Here is a 14768-nt window from a genome sequence, read left to right as displayed (position 1 = left end):
TTTCTGTCGTGGACCATTTTAAAGTCTGACCTTTCTTGAGTGTTAGTGTCAGTAGAATGATTGGATGATTATTAAAGATACCACAATGAGTTCAGATTTGGATAGTTTTCTTCACTGAAAGAGGCTCTTACTTGGAGAAAAAAAAAATATATATAATAAGTCAAAAGTGTGAGACTATATTGCCAAACTTGCAAAAAGATTCTAAAAAGGTTGACATGTTTATCTAAATCCAATATAAATCATTATGCAGCTGTCTGACATGCAACTGCAGAACATGTGGTGATTACATTCTGTATTATTAATCTGAATCTTAATCTTCAAAGTAACTAAAGTTATGAAATAAATGTGATTAAAAAGTACAATATTTGAGTAGAAGTATAAAGTAGCAGAAAATGGAAAAACTCAAGTATAGTAGAAGTACCTAAAAATTGTACTTAAGTACAGCACTTGACTAAACGTATGTAGTTACTGAGGACACTGAAATATTGGTAAAAAAAAGGCTTAGACTAAGAAACATCTTTTAAAAAATGTTTAAATAAAGTCTAAATCTAAGGCTTGATGCAAAGGCAACTTTACCCAGAAACTACTTCCACTTTGTTAACTTTAATGAAATGTAAACATGTATCTGAGGCTGGATTAGACTTTATTGTGGAGCATGTTGATGCCTCCTCTGCTGCACCTTCAGAGGCTGGAGACGGACGGGTCTTGCTGACCATTTGTGGCCTCGTCCGTACACTGCTGGACGTAGGGACTCATTGTAATCATGACAAAATGGTAAATGCTGTAAACAGTGAGCAGTGTTCACGTGGACACCGCAGGGCAGCAGGAATGGAGGGTGGCAGCAGGCAGGTAAGACGACAGCTGTGGTTAGACTGCAGACTGGGAGGCAGGCGTTATGAGTGTCAGGGGGAATCTCACAAAGCCTTTGTGTTGATTCAAATTCAATCATTTTCTGCATTTTCTTCACCAGGACCATCCTGATGTGTTGGAGTTTCTGCGAGCCGAGAAAGAAAGCCAGGAAATCTGCCAGTGGAGTCTTCCCCTCTGCAAACCTCTGAAACAGCACCTGTTAGGGGAAATATCTCATTAATTTCAAACACACACACAATGGGTATTATGTTACACCAGATTAGACCTCTCCTTTGCTTCCACAACAGCCTGGAATATTGGCTTTCTTAAGTCTGAAAAAACTAGTCTGACATGTATTATGTGTCTGCTTATGTCTCCTGACAGCCAGCTGTTCACAGGTCTGACTTTTCTGTTCTTGTCCTAAATGCTGCCTTGTCCTCCAGGCCTTTTCTATAAGAGGTGTGCTGGTTTGTTACTGCCTTAGATGGTGTAGTACTATATATATATATATATATATGTATATATATATATATATATATATATATATATATATATATATATATATATATATATATATATATATATATACAGTATATACACGCATATATAAACCGAATGCAGCCAGATAACTTACATTTTATATACTTTAATGTGACCAACAACAAAATGGGGTTAAAACACTTTTAATGTCTTTGAGTTATGAACTCTTGTCTCACATTTATTGGACACACTCGTCTTTATGTAAAGTTTATTTGCAGAAGAGACACATTAACCTGCTCCTGATGTAAGCAGGGCTACTTGTTTTATTAGCTGCTCATCTTTTTTATGTGATAAGATCCCCATCTCATTTATTGTGTAAAGAAACTTATTATTAACATGTTAATTGAATATAAGCTGTTTTTGAACACCTTCATATGTAAATCATGAAGTGAATAATTACCTCACACTCCTCCTCTGCATTATTTATCTTCTTTAGGAGACTCCACTGTGCACGATGAACACTGAATTTTTCTGCTGCAAAACAAAATGAGCAATTTGGGGAAATTGCAGTGAAATTAAAGCAAGTGAATTTATCAAATAAAATAAATAAACAATAACATACAGAATATATTTGGAAAGCTCACCAAGTTGTTCTTGTTTGGCCTGGATGATGCTTCTTATGTTTTCCAGTTCCTTGTACTTCACTGCAAGGAGCAATTTAGCATCTCTAAATTTAGGTTTTTGAGAAAGACCGAGTTTGGCTAATGTTTTATTTGAAACCAGCATCTTCTCTGCATCGCTCTGCAGCCCCTGAAACTGGAAATGACCACAAATAGTTCAAGAAAGAGTGAATGAGTGATTTTTTTTTTTTTTTTAAAGAAGAACGAGAAATTATTATAATCTACACAATATATGCCAAATAGTTTTTGTCTGAAATCCAAATTATTTGTGTCAACGTGAAATCCGGCTTTTTGTTTTGTCCTGTTAACGTCTCACCTTGACACTGCACCTGACGAAGTGATTTATTTTGTCTTCATCTTCCAGCAGCTCTCGCAGCTCTCTGGTCCTCAGAGCACCAAACAGCACCGACAGAGACATGATGACTCCTCCACACTGGATGCTCTTTGCTTCATCAAAGTTTGGTACATGTTTGTTTCACTTACATCCTGCTGGGGCGCTACGTGAGCTGGTAATGCTGCATTCAAAGACTGTCGAAAACTACACGACTAGAACGCATACTGTATGACACGGAAAGTGACATTTGTTAGATTTCATAGATATATTATTTCCGAAATATGACGCCTTTAGGACAGAATGAGAATTTGCAGTTGTGTTGATACATTAAACCACATTAACTTTCAGATTTTCGAAATTATAAGCTAATATCAATACCTGTGGTAATGCCATCATTTGATATTAGCACTTCAGCGTCTGTAGTCATATGCTGTAACAATCAATTGGTTTTATGTTGTATAAATTCTCCTTTTTAGAGTTTAGCTGTGTCTTTTCTACTGAGATTAATACATTAGGTAAATAAAATTGTGGATAAATTTTAATTTAATTTAAAATGTTAGTTTAATTACTTGTAACACTGGAATCAAGACATGCATGCTTTTTGTTTTACACTATTTTGTAAATAAAAATGCATAGCTAAATATTTATTACAAAGAGTACAACGTTTATAACAACTATCACTATTGTAAAAAGTACATACTTTGTATACGTAGAATAATGTGTGAAATACAGTACAGTCATTAAACGAAAAGGAAAGAATATTCATATATGCATTTTATTATAAACATGTATTTGTGTGCGTGCGTGCGTGCGTGCGTGTGTGTGTGTGTGTCTGCCTCAGAATAACTCTGCCTCAGTTAATCCTTAACTGAAAGTCCTGCACTGAGACACAGAGGAGATTTCCCTTCCTGAGAGCAACATGCAGATTGACCTCAAAATCCACCAACTCGGGACACCTCCTCTGTGTGAGTAAAGCAAATAATTCATCTCATATTTTATCTTACACAGTATTTTATCAGTGTCATTATTAGTGTTAGAGGGGATTCAGGTGAGTCTTAGGCTGTTGCTGTATACCAATAGCTCTTGTATTTTAAAATGTAATCAAACATTTTATAGCTTTACATTTTCCAAAGGCATATTTTCTTTAATATATATGTAGATAGATAGATAGATACTTTATTGATCATAAAGATGCTATTACAGTCCTATTTATTGTGTAAATATAATTTATTTACTTGTCGGTTAATGCCTTCTACCGTGTTACATAAGAAGCTTTTCAGCTCTCCGTACTGTATTTTAGGCAACAGTGAGCCATGCTCATGAGGAGTTGACTCTTATCTGCTGCTGGACTGTTGTCAGAGGGTGATATTTATCATTTTCTGTGTTCTTATTACAAATGTTAGCTTTAATTCTTATCTAATAATAATAATAGTAATAATAATAATACATTTTATTTATAGAGCGCTTTTAAAAGGTACTCAAAGACGCTTTACATGTACATATAACATTAAAAATGACATTAAGAAAAACAGGACATCAACATTAAAAGTACATAGAAGTAATTACACATTAAAAGCAGATCTGAAGAGCTGGGTTTTGATTTGGGATTTGAACATGGTGAGATCAGTAGAGTCACGGATGTGTTTAGGGAGTGAGTTCCAGAGGGAGGGGGTGGCGATGGAGAAGGCTCTGTCACCCCAGGTCTGGAGCTTGGTCCTTTGTGGCTGGGACAGGAGGTTGGCGTCGGAGGAACGGAGGGTACGAGAGGGAGTGTGGTGATGGAGCAGGTCGGTGAGGTAGGAGGGGGCCTGGTTGTGGAGGGCTTTGTAGGAGGAGGATTTTTTTAAATGGCTGCGTTGGGGGACTGGGAGCCGGTGGAGGTTCTGCAGGACGGGGGTGATGTGGTCACGGGAGCTGGTGCGGGTGAGGAGACGGGCGGCAGAGTTTTGGATGAGTTGGAGTTTTTTGATGAGTTTGGATGGTGTGCCGTAGAGGAAGCTGTTGCAGTAGTCGAGTCTGGATGAGATGAAGGCGTGGATGAGGGTTTCGGCAGCAGGGAAGGAAAGTGATTGGCGGAGAAAATAGGCAGTTTTGGTGATCTGATTAATGTGGTTCGTGAAGGTGAGGTTGCTGTCGAAAATGACTCCAAGGTTCCGGATGTGTGGGGAGGGAGACAGAGTGGAGTTGTCGATGGTAAGGGAGAAGTTATTGTTGTTTTTGCTGAGGGATTTGGGACTGATAATGAGCATGTCAAATTTATCACAGTTGAGTTTTAGAAAGTTGTTTTGCATCCAGGATTATATTTCAGTGAGACAGTTGGTGAGAGTGGAGAGGGGTGCAGTGGTGATAGATTTTGTAGAGATGTAGAGCTGGACGTCGTCGGTGTAGCAATGGAAATGGAGGCCATGGCGGCGTATGATGTGACTGAGGGGGAGCAGGTAGAGGATGAAGAGGAGAGGACCAAGCACTGAAACCCTGGGGGACGCCTTGGGGCAGGAGAGGAGGTGCAGTTGTTGATGTTGATGAACTGTTGCCGGTTTGTGAGGTAAGACTTCAGCCAGGTGAGAGCAGTGCCGGTGATGTTTAGGGAGGTTTCGAGACGGGAGAGCAGGATGGTGTGGTAGATGGTGTCAAAAGCTGCAGTGAGGTCGAGGAGGATGATAGCTGTCAGCTTTTATCTAAAGCTTGTGTCATATGTTAAACAAAACTCTGGACACGAGCACAACTGAAAGTTTTCAAGCTGCCGTTTGGGAGCCAAGAGGCTCAAACACTGAAGGAATATAAAAGAGTTTTATTAAGATGAATATTAATGATGGATATACAAGCGATTTCTAATATTATTATTATTTTTGTCAAGTCAATGATATTTAAAAGCCAAAAGTCAGACTTTTTTACAGCAGATGTTTTGATTTGGTATTGCAGGAGAATTATATTAATGACGACTTTACTCCGTGTGGGTTAGTCAGTTCCAAGGTAAGTAAGTAAGAAGGAAGTTCTTTGAGTAAGTTTCTACTAAATAAGACAATATTTTTACGTACATATAAGGTGGTAAGTTTGGTAGTTCTAATTTATTTATTGATGAAAGATTAAAGCCCCTATACTTTCACTGACTAGATCAGAAATGCATGGGTTTGATTGACATCTCTCTCACTGGTCAGTTTTCTCACACCTGGGGAGTTTGCAGCCTAACTAGAAGTAGCGTGAATAAAAACACCTCTGTTAGTGTGCAGAGAAACTATATATATATATATATATATACTTTCAAGTTCATATTTAAGTAGTTCTCGAGCCGTAGGTGAAGATACTCAATGGGGCGGTATGTTCTAATGAGCCTGCATGTGACACAGGAAGGGGAGCCTAATCTGAATGGCTTGTTGAATCCCATGTTTTCTGACCGAGGCAGGCCACAAAAAACTGACTGGGTTGTCTTATTTCACAGTTTGTGAAGTTTTTTCACAAGACAAAAACATCAATTTGATTTAAGAAAGTCAGCTTAGTTGACCAAGTTTCACATTTCTGCAAACCCAGATGGTCCTCCACTCGACAGTGTGTGTGATTTCTTGTCTCTCCCTGTCTGCCTCCACACAGGGATGCATCCTCTGGTGATTTCACCACGCCGGCTCTGGGACGTTCAGCTGTGAGTGATCGAGGACTGTAGCCACCATGAGTGCCGACACCGTCTGCAGAGCAGAACAGGACTCGGAGCACATGGGCGAGCTGGCCGACTTGGTGGCAGCCATAAATGTAACCCCACCTGATGGTTACAGGTCCGGTGCTCCGAGGACCACCAGAGTCTCACACAGAAAGATGTCACTGCAGGAGAGAGACTGCCGCATGCCCCGAGAGCCCACCATCGAGACCAAACGTGTGTCCATCACAGATGCTGATGTGAGGACACTCGAACTACAGAAATGATACTCAGAGTTGGATTTCTTTCTTAATTCAACATGATGATGAGATCATTTAGTGATTAAACTACCTTCTTTATTTAATGCAGGATTGTGTCCAGCTCAACCAGTATAAGTTGAAGAAAGAGATTGGGAAGGTGATTAACCAGTGTTGTACACAGTCATCCAATGAACAAGTGATGACAAGGATTCATAAACCTTTGATATGTTTACACTCCATAGGGTTCATACGGAGTGGTAAAGTTGGCTTATAATGAAGATTCTGAGAAATACTACGTAAGTTGAAGCTTGTGAATTGTGCATTTATGGTCACTGTGTTTACATTCCAGTGTCATTATCATAATTTGCTCTGTCTTATTTATTCAGGCAATGAAAGTTGTTTCAAAGAAGAAGCTGATGAAGCAGTGTGGATTTTTTCGTGAGTCTAAAAACAGTAAAATGTCTGAAGGGTTCACGGTGTTCCTGAGGTGTTGGCGGTGATGTGTTTTTGTTTGTAATTTAAGGCCGACTGCCTTCTCAAGGATCAAACTCCGCGTTCCCTCTGGAGAAAATATACAAGGAGATCGCCATCCTGAAGAAACTTGACCATAGTAATGTTGTAAGGCTGGTGGAGGTCAGTCAGAAGACTCACCTGCTGCACACATCTCGCAATCATACAGCATTTTCATCTGGCATGTTTATTTGAATGATATCTGGAAGAAAACTGTATGTATCGGGTCTTGCAGGTGCTTGATGATCCCAATGAAGATGGACTTCATATGGGTAGGGACACATTCATCAGTTTTACAGTAACTGAGTTTAGCTACATGTGTGTCAATATAAAGTGGGGGGAGACATTCAATTCTGATTATTTGTCCTCAAGCCTTCGATTTGATGACAAAAGGGTATGTTTTTGTTCTGTCACATTTCCAAACTGTGATAGCGTGGGCATTTGAATTGGTCCATAATATATAATCTACATATTAACTTTTTCCTGCCTCTTTCTCCACCTCTCATGTTGTTCAGCCCGGTGATGGAGGTGCCTACAGAAGACCCTTTCACAGACGAGCAGGCTCATTTCTATTTCATAGACATCGTCCTGGGAATAGAGTACTGTAAGTTTACGGATAGGATATAATTATTAATATTAAATAGAAAGTTAAAACATCTAATCTACTTGTAACCTTTGCTTACATTTTTTTTTTGAATCAGAAGATCTCCGACTCTGTTGCTTTAAACAAGTAATGTCTTACTCTACAAACTAAAAACTGAGATTAATAAAGTTACACATGCTCACATAAGGAGTTTCATTTAAAATCTATAATTGAGTTAAATTGAAAAGATAGGACTTTTTTCTAGTATCTTAGCCTAGTTATCTCATGGTTCAAGATATTTTTTACATATTGTACTATTAAGACAAAGAAACGTAATTTCATTATCTTATTGTATTTTATTATACAATGTAGTTTGTATTTATTTCATTTACCAAAATGCCCCACAGTTCCTTGTGACTTCTCTAAAATGACTACAGAGCTGATATTTCTTATCAGCAGACAATCAACACGTTCACTTCTTTGCATTGTCTACACATTGTCCATCACAGTGCACTATCACAAGATCATCCACAGGGACATCAAACCCTCCAACCTGCTGCTGGGGGACGACGGTCACATCAAGATCGCAGACTTTGGTGTGAGCAAAGAGTTTGAGGGGACGGACGCCAACCTGTCGAGCACCGCAGGGACTCCGGCCTTCATGGCCCCCGAGATGATGACCGACCACGAGCATAGCTTCAGCGGGAAGGTGAGACACTACAGTCATTGGCCAACTGGAAAAACAGGCCGTGGTAATCACTGAATCACATTTCTTTTTGGATTTGACTCATATCAGACTGTTTCATTGTGATTCATGATGTCCAAACACCTTCTGAGAGCCTCCCAGTATTGACAAAGCCCTGATAATTACTGTGTTTGTTTACCAGGCATTAGACGTGTGGGCGATGGGAGTCACACTCTACTGTTTTGTTTTTGGGAAGGTAAGACAAATCACAGCTTGGAGACTAAAAAGCCAGTCCAACATATGATTTTAAAATTTTAATAACTACATTTCTTTTTTTCCGGTTCCAGTGCCCTTTTTTTGATGAATACATAGTGTCTCTCCGCCACAAGATCAAGAACAAACCTGTGGAGTTTCCAGAGGCGTAAGACAACATTCAACACATTGAGATTGCAGAATATCTACCGGGCTTATTACGTAATAGGATACATGTAGCTATGACATAATCAGTATGAGTTCAACACGACTAGTTTAAGTATTTCCTCAGATCTGGCAGCAAGTGACTTTGCTTTTGATACAAAAAACAACTATCACACTTTGTAATGGTGTTACAGTAGATGTGGATATTAAACATTCTACAGACAGCTTTTAAAACATTTTTGTTAACTGGAGAGAGAGAAACATGATTAAATGTATGTCTTATGATGAAGCCACTGTAACATCATACATGTTATCATAAACAAGTAAATCGTGCTCCATTTTGAAGGCTGGAAGAATGTCACGCCTGTTGATGTTAGCATCAGAGCAGTCTTGTTTCTTTATCGTTCCCAAATGAATTAATGAATCTAACTCGCAGACCTTGCTTCAAATAATAATATCATAAGTTACAACTGTGTTTGACAAAGTACAACTCTTCATTCAACCTCTTGGTTATTGTCACGAGGTAAAATGTGCACAGTTTGCGAATGATATGAGCTTTTTATTGTTTGTGTACCTGGCTTTGTCTTTGTTTCAGGAAGCTCCCAATTAATTCTTCCTATCCAATCAGTGACACCTGATCCATCTATAAAAGGCCCTTCCTCCACCTCCTTCACACGCTCTGTCTCAGCCAGCAGTCTCTCCGCACTACTGTGTTTACTCTTTGTTTGTTTTTTGAATTTCAGCTAAATTAAAAATGGTTTACTCCTTCCTATTGCTTCCCCCTGAGCTGGGGTTGTAACGGGAACCACTGGCATAAAAACATATTTATATTTTTGTTACACAATGTAAAATAATAGTGCCATATAATTTTTCGCAGGCCATTGATTAGTAACACATTGAAAGAGCTCATTGAACGGATGCTGGATAAAAACCCCGAAACAAGAATCAGCATCCCTGAAATTAAGGTGACTTGAAAAGAACAAAGACCACATCTGATTATTATCATATAAATAATAAAAGACCACTTGTTCACTAACAACTTGTGTTACTTTGTTGCGTTGTTACAGCTCCATGCGTGGGTGACGGAGAACGGCTCCAATCCTCTCCCTCTGGAGGAGGAGCACTGCACGGCGGTGGAGGTCACAGAGGAGGAGGTGCAGAACAGCGTCAAACTCATCCCCAGCCTCTCCACTATGGTAAGTCGCACCAGGCTCCTTCTCTGGTCGCTATTTAACACCTTAATGACCACAACTGGCTGCTGCTTTGAGTATTATAATGTCAGTTGAAATATTTACATTTATTTGAGCGGATTGCTTGAAGGTCTTTTCTTGAAATATCCTCTGTAGTCCTAAATATATAAGGGATAATACATTTAACTTATACGAAATCTCAAACATTTTACTCAAATCTCAAGATGTAGACAATCACAGACGTGGGAGGACACAAAAAGCCATTTAGTTGATCATGTTGCCTTACAAGTTATGAACTTGCAATATTTATATGAAAGGATAGGTGAAGGGGAGATGACTAAACAATATGTGTTGGTATTAAAGCATTAAACAATATGAAGAAGAGTAACCCTTTAATAGTTAACAGTTAACCAGAATAATATCCATGAAATCCAGTTTCATGTTAAAAAATAATACAAATTTGACATTTAAATGTGTGTATTTTGTGGAGGAGACTTCACTGGAGATAAGAAAATGTTTTGTATTTCTGTTGATTCTCTCTGCAGATTCTGGTGAAGTCCATGCTGAGGAAGCGGTCTTTCGGTAATCCCTTTGAGTGTCTGGTCAGACGGGCTGAGAGGTCCATGTCTGCCCCTGGAGGTCTTCTTACGTAAGTGGCCTACTCTGCAAATCTGCGTGCCAATCTCTCTGCCAAACTGCCAGCTCTGCTATTAGGCCTCTAACGAAACAAAGCAGCGAGCAGATGCTTGGATAAAATTAGATCAGACAGTAACATACTCGTGTAGCGTGTCTCTCACATAATAAATACATATGTAAGATATTATATATTAATCTTTGAATACTAGCTCGCACACTGTATCTGTTTTGCTCATGAAATCAACAGCACAGTGAGGCAGATAAAAGCATTTATTTCCCATTAATAAGTCAGTCCTGTCTGTGGCGGGGCCGCTGCCACAGCTAATTACACCTCCACGTGAAGAGATGTGGAGCTGCAGCTACATCGTCCTCCACACTTATCCAGGCACCTCCAGCACTACAGCGCTGCAGTCTCCCACACATGTGAAATCTGTGGAGATCATGTGATGTGTAAATGGTGAATTTGTCAGGCAACATGGACTCAATTTGAAACTATATTTGAGCACCTGAATAATAAAGGGGACGCTATAATTAAAGATCGGTTTGAAAGGCGTAGTTTGGCTTTACAGTTGTCTTAAAGAAGAAGATCAAATGGTTTTGATTTGATCTTCTTGGAGGGATGATGTATTGTAATATTACACTTTTCTGCATTTTGTCACATAACTCTTTATTTCATAATGTCTTATTTATGTACTCACTATTGAACACTTTGGGTTCTCCATCAGTTCTGCAGTGTTAACACAACACATCGAATCATCATCTGTATGGGGACACTGTAATAAAAATTCCTGATGGAGGCATCATCGATAAAGTCCAAAATGTAATATAGTGAAACTTGAAATGCACTAATTCACTTTCATACTGAGCGTTAGATGAGGAGATTGATACAACTCTGTTAAACAGTGAGCTTTAAAGGGCCAAGTAGGTAGACTTGGAGTGAAGTTAGCAGTTTCTCCTGTTTTCAGTCTGTATGCTAAGCTAAGCTAAGCTAACCGCCCGTAGCTTCATATTTACTGCACAGACATGAGTGGTATCAATCTTCTCATCTACCCCTCAGCTATGAGGAGATTACGTTTATTTTCCAAAATGTTTGACTAAGACTTTAAACTGCTACAGTCCTGCTACAATAACATCTATGTTTATCATTAACTGTGTTGCAAACTAACAGAGTATAAATTCTGGCTTCTTGCAGTGGCTCTTGGGGCTTATTGAGGTCCTCGTCTCAGCTTCATCCTTCCTTGAGGTAACTTTTCAAAAGAAAAGGTTGAGCTTCATACACGGAGCAGCAGCCTTTCAGTTGATTGTTGAACCTTTAAGAGGATTAAAGGGAGACAAAGCTCTCAACAAGCTGTATTTAAAATAAGTGGACGGACAAGGTTGTTGCTGTTGGCTGCTTTGTGTTGCCTTTGTCTCTCTTGTGTCCTCTTGATGTGGGTAGGCAGTGATGAGCTGAGCAGTGGGGGATATGTACTCCTTGAGTGTCACCCTTCCCTTTCGTTCTCCTTCTCATCATCTGCAATCTCACTAAGTACATTCAACAACATGATCGAGCATTTGTCACCCTACAGGAAAATCAGCAACGAAGGCAGCAGAGACGGCGAGTTGGAGAACTTGTATGAAGACGATGCATATACAGAGTGTTCAGATTAAATTGACACATGGACACAGATTAAAAAAGTGCAGAAAATAATTTACCTTACCTTAACGTACCTTTTTCTGTCCTCATTTTTACTTTTACTTCATGTTTGCTGTGCTTACATGCTAAAAATTGGTTTCTCACTTTAATACATAACACTGATAATAATTATGTGCTGTATTGAATATTAGAAAGGTGAATAGTTAAATACATAAAATGATTACAAAATAAATTAGATTGTATTCTGTCCACGCTGCTTGTTGACAGATTGATGCTGTTCGTGAATGTGATGTATTGACTTTAAACGTTAAAAGTTTAAATATGCTCCACAGAGAAGACATTTTTAGGTTTTCCTACAGCTGCTGAGGACAATAATTGTATTATTGAAGATAATACAAGTTCTAATTTCAAACTTTTTTGGGGGGTAAATGCAACTTCCAATACGTACAGCACCATAGCAGAGTTTTTGTGTTGAATGTGAAACACTAGATGGCAACCTTGTGACAACAATTGCATTATTTTCTCGTTGTTGTGTCCTTGGTTTGCCTCTGTGCAGTCTTTCTGCTTTTGTATCTACGAGGCCTTTGCAATTTCAGCACTTAATACTCCACATCACCATGTACTCTAGTCAAAACTTTAAAGATGCTCTGCAACGACACAGAGAGCTCACATCTCTAAACACTTTCAAACCAGCAAACTGTAGCCTGGTCTTATTTTTAAAGCTGGTTTCACTATCAAACACATGTCATTCTCCAGACCTGTAGAGGGCAGCAGTGTAAAGAGTAAAGTAAAGAGATCAACTACAAACCAGGAGGTCCAGAGTTTCAGCTCCTGTTAATAGCATTACCACCTTGCTGAAGTGCCCTTGAGCAAGACACTGGGCAGCTTCCAGCTCCAGCAAAAACTGCTCTGACATTTTTTTCTCCTTCACAACACAAAAAAGCATCCAAAAATAGCACACCCTTTAATATTATTGGTATATTATTGGTTTATTTTAAGCTCTTGAATAATTTGAAACAATTCAAAACTGGCAAGCCAACAATACGTAAGCTAAATACATATAATGTAAAATGATAATATCCTCCTGCATTATTAGGGTAAGGTGGTCAAAACCAGTGAACTTAAAAACATAAGTACCAATATTTTCAATCAAATGTTACGGGTACCTCATATCTAATAGTGCTGCAAAAATAGATGTTTTACTTCTGCGGATAAGTTGGAGGTATGATGCTGCAAAATGTAAAATCCCTGAGTGCCACTGACGGTCCCCTTCACAGCGTTACTGTCCATGATGGGACCTGATCAGCACAAATTTCAAGTTTGAGGAGGCAGGTTTTAATGAGGTAAACGCAGCATGCTGGAGAGAAGAGTGGGCCTGAAGGTTTCTCTGGAGGTGCGTAGTGGTAGGTGGAACGATATCTCTGACAGAACAATGTGTAAAAGACACAAGAAGTGTACATACTGTGTGACTAAAGACGAAGAGAAACAACACACAGATGAAAATGTGAGGAATTCCACATTTTGGGAAGAAATGCTTATTCTCCTTGTTTTTGCTTTTCTCTCGGTGTAACGCAAAGAAGCATATTTCCCAAAAAGCTATTGCTTTAGTTATAGTGCATTGCTTTAAGAGCTATTAGTCCTTTGATGGATTTGGGTAAGCATTGTGTAACACATTATTATAGAGATGGTGTTTGCAAAAGGTTTGACATATCATTCATATTCATATCATGGCAGTAAATTACTACTATAATATGATCAGCGGAAGAAATGTTGTCTGGAAGCTGTAGTAGCACAAACCACATCCTCAAGTGGCCTATATCCTCAAATGCAATACGGTCTAAGAAAATGAAATTACATATATTATATGAAAATACGTAAACATGCATTTTGTGAATCGTCTGCTCTGGAAATATGTTAGAAAATCATTTAGCCTCTGCAAGCTGAAATGGTTCATAAGATCATTTGTATTCCTGCAGTCAGCCCGTTTTTCTGCCGTTGCAGTTATGTGAAGACCAACGAGGAGTGCTTCTGAGCAGAGATTTCTGTGGAAACCGTTGCCATGCAACAGCACAATACTGCACTCATACAGAGTAGTAACTTCCCTGTATGACTGCTCTTTTTTCTGAGCTCACTGCCTGAGCACTAAAGCAACATAATATTATATTATATATCATGTATTTTGTATATTTTCAAATACATAATAAGGTCTGTTTATTTTTCGGTGTGGTTTCAGCGCGTGGTTCCTCACCCACACTCCCTTTAGTTTCCACAGCCAGAGCCACCTGTAGTTCAGCCTCAGATATTTAGCTAAACACTGACCCTTGGCCCTCACTGTTAACCCTGTATGCCTGTCACCACACCACGTTTCACGCCTTCAGCATCAGCCACCCCCACCCTCCTCTCTCTCTCTCTCCAGGCTCACTGCCTGTTACTCACCACGGCCGACCCCACTGGCCCGCTGACAACTGAGCAGTACATCCCCTCAGGGCTGCAGAGTGGAGGAAGGCTTTTATTTTTTTCATCTTCTTCTTCCCTGCACTGTTGGGATTCCCCTGTGCCCACATACATAATGAGTCACCAGCTCAGACATCAGGCAGACCCACAAACACTGGAAGGTATAATTTGTCAACCAGTTGGCACCTGAGGAGTTGATTGTAAAACAAAGCAGGACTGTTTACATCCTGTTAAGGTAAAATAACACACAGAGAGAAAAGAAATGTTCAAATCTGCTTAATAATGATATGGAGAAAGCATTAGACTGCACTTCTTTTATCAAACCCATCATTAACAGATAAGTCTTTATATTATATTTGAGTCATTAACAGATCACGTTATTCTGTCTCTGCTGTGGTGAGAGTTAAGACTTCAAAAATAGACACA

The 14768-nt window shown here is 39.2% G+C and overlaps 2 protein-coding genes across 2 annotated transcripts; one reads left to right on the top strand and one right to left on the bottom strand.

The window, feature by feature from the left end:
- Window positions 1–626: 626 nt before the first annotated feature.
- On the bottom strand, window positions 627–2476 carry LOC115018092 (vacuolar protein sorting-associated protein 37D-like). Its single transcript, XM_029446907.1, has 4 exons — window positions 2326–2476; window positions 1974–2145; window positions 1790–1863; window positions 627–1066 (listed from the first exon to the last, which is right to left on the bottom strand). Exons 1-4 carry the CDS (start codon window positions 2425–2427, stop codon window positions 644–646), a joined length of 771 nt encoding a protein of 256 aa, XP_029302767.1. The 5' UTR covers window positions 2428–2476; the 3' UTR covers window positions 627–643.
- Window positions 2477–3229: 753 nt separating this feature from the next.
- camkk1b (calcium/calmodulin-dependent protein kinase kinase 1, alpha b) lies at window positions 3230–12044 on the top strand. The gene is made up of 17 exons (XM_029446597.1): window positions 3230–3308; window positions 5932–6231; window positions 6341–6388; window positions 6474–6527; window positions 6618–6669; window positions 6755–6864; window positions 6977–7013; window positions 7114–7135; window positions 7257–7345; window positions 7834–8033; window positions 8212–8265; window positions 8357–8430; window positions 9304–9391; window positions 9494–9622; window positions 10162–10265; window positions 11445–11495; window positions 11821–12044. The coding sequence occupies exons 2-17, from the start codon at window positions 6007–6009 to the stop codon at window positions 11900–11902; spliced, it is 1419 nt and encodes a 472-aa protein (XP_029302457.1). The 5' UTR covers window positions 3230–3308; window positions 5932–6006; the 3' UTR covers window positions 11903–12044.
- Window positions 12045–14768: the final 2724 nt, after the last annotated feature.

The sequence above is a fragment of the Cottoperca gobio genome, chromosome 13 (assembly GCF_900634415.1).
Source record: "Cottoperca gobio chromosome 13, fCotGob3.1, whole genome shotgun sequence".
NCBI classification, from domain to species: Eukaryota; Metazoa; Chordata; class Actinopteri; order Perciformes; family Bovichtidae; genus Cottoperca; species Cottoperca gobio.
The sequence above is the reverse complement of the archived record's forward strand: the minus strand, read 5'-3'. Positions and strand labels throughout refer to the sequence as shown.

Bases quoted from the DNA above. Each gene is read 5' to 3' on its own strand.
- LOC115018092 (XM_029446907.1), bottom strand. From the start codon at position 2,427: ATGTCTCTGTCGGTGCTGTTTGGTGCTCTGAGGACCAGAGAGCTGCGA. The intron at 2,146-2,325 runs GTGAGACGTTAA...GGTCATTTCCAG, and splicing joins TCGTCAGGTGCAGTGTCAAG to TTTCAGGGGCTGCAGAGCGA. The intron at 1,067-1,789 runs GTAATTATTCAC...TTCCCCTAACAG, and splicing joins ATGCAGAGGAGGAGTGTGAG to GTGCTGTTTCAGAGGTTTGC.
- camkk1b (XM_029446597.1), top strand. From the start codon at position 6,007: ATGAGTGCCGACACCGTCTGCAGAGCAGAACAGGACTCGGAGCACATG. The intron at 9,623-10,161 runs GTAAGTCGCACC...TTCTCTCTGCAG, and splicing joins TCCCCAGCCTCTCCACTATG to ATTCTGGTGAAGTCCATGCT. The intron at 11,496-11,820 runs GTAACTTTTCAA...GTCACCCTACAG, and splicing joins CAGCTTCATCCTTCCTTGAG to GAAAATCAGCAACGAAGGCA.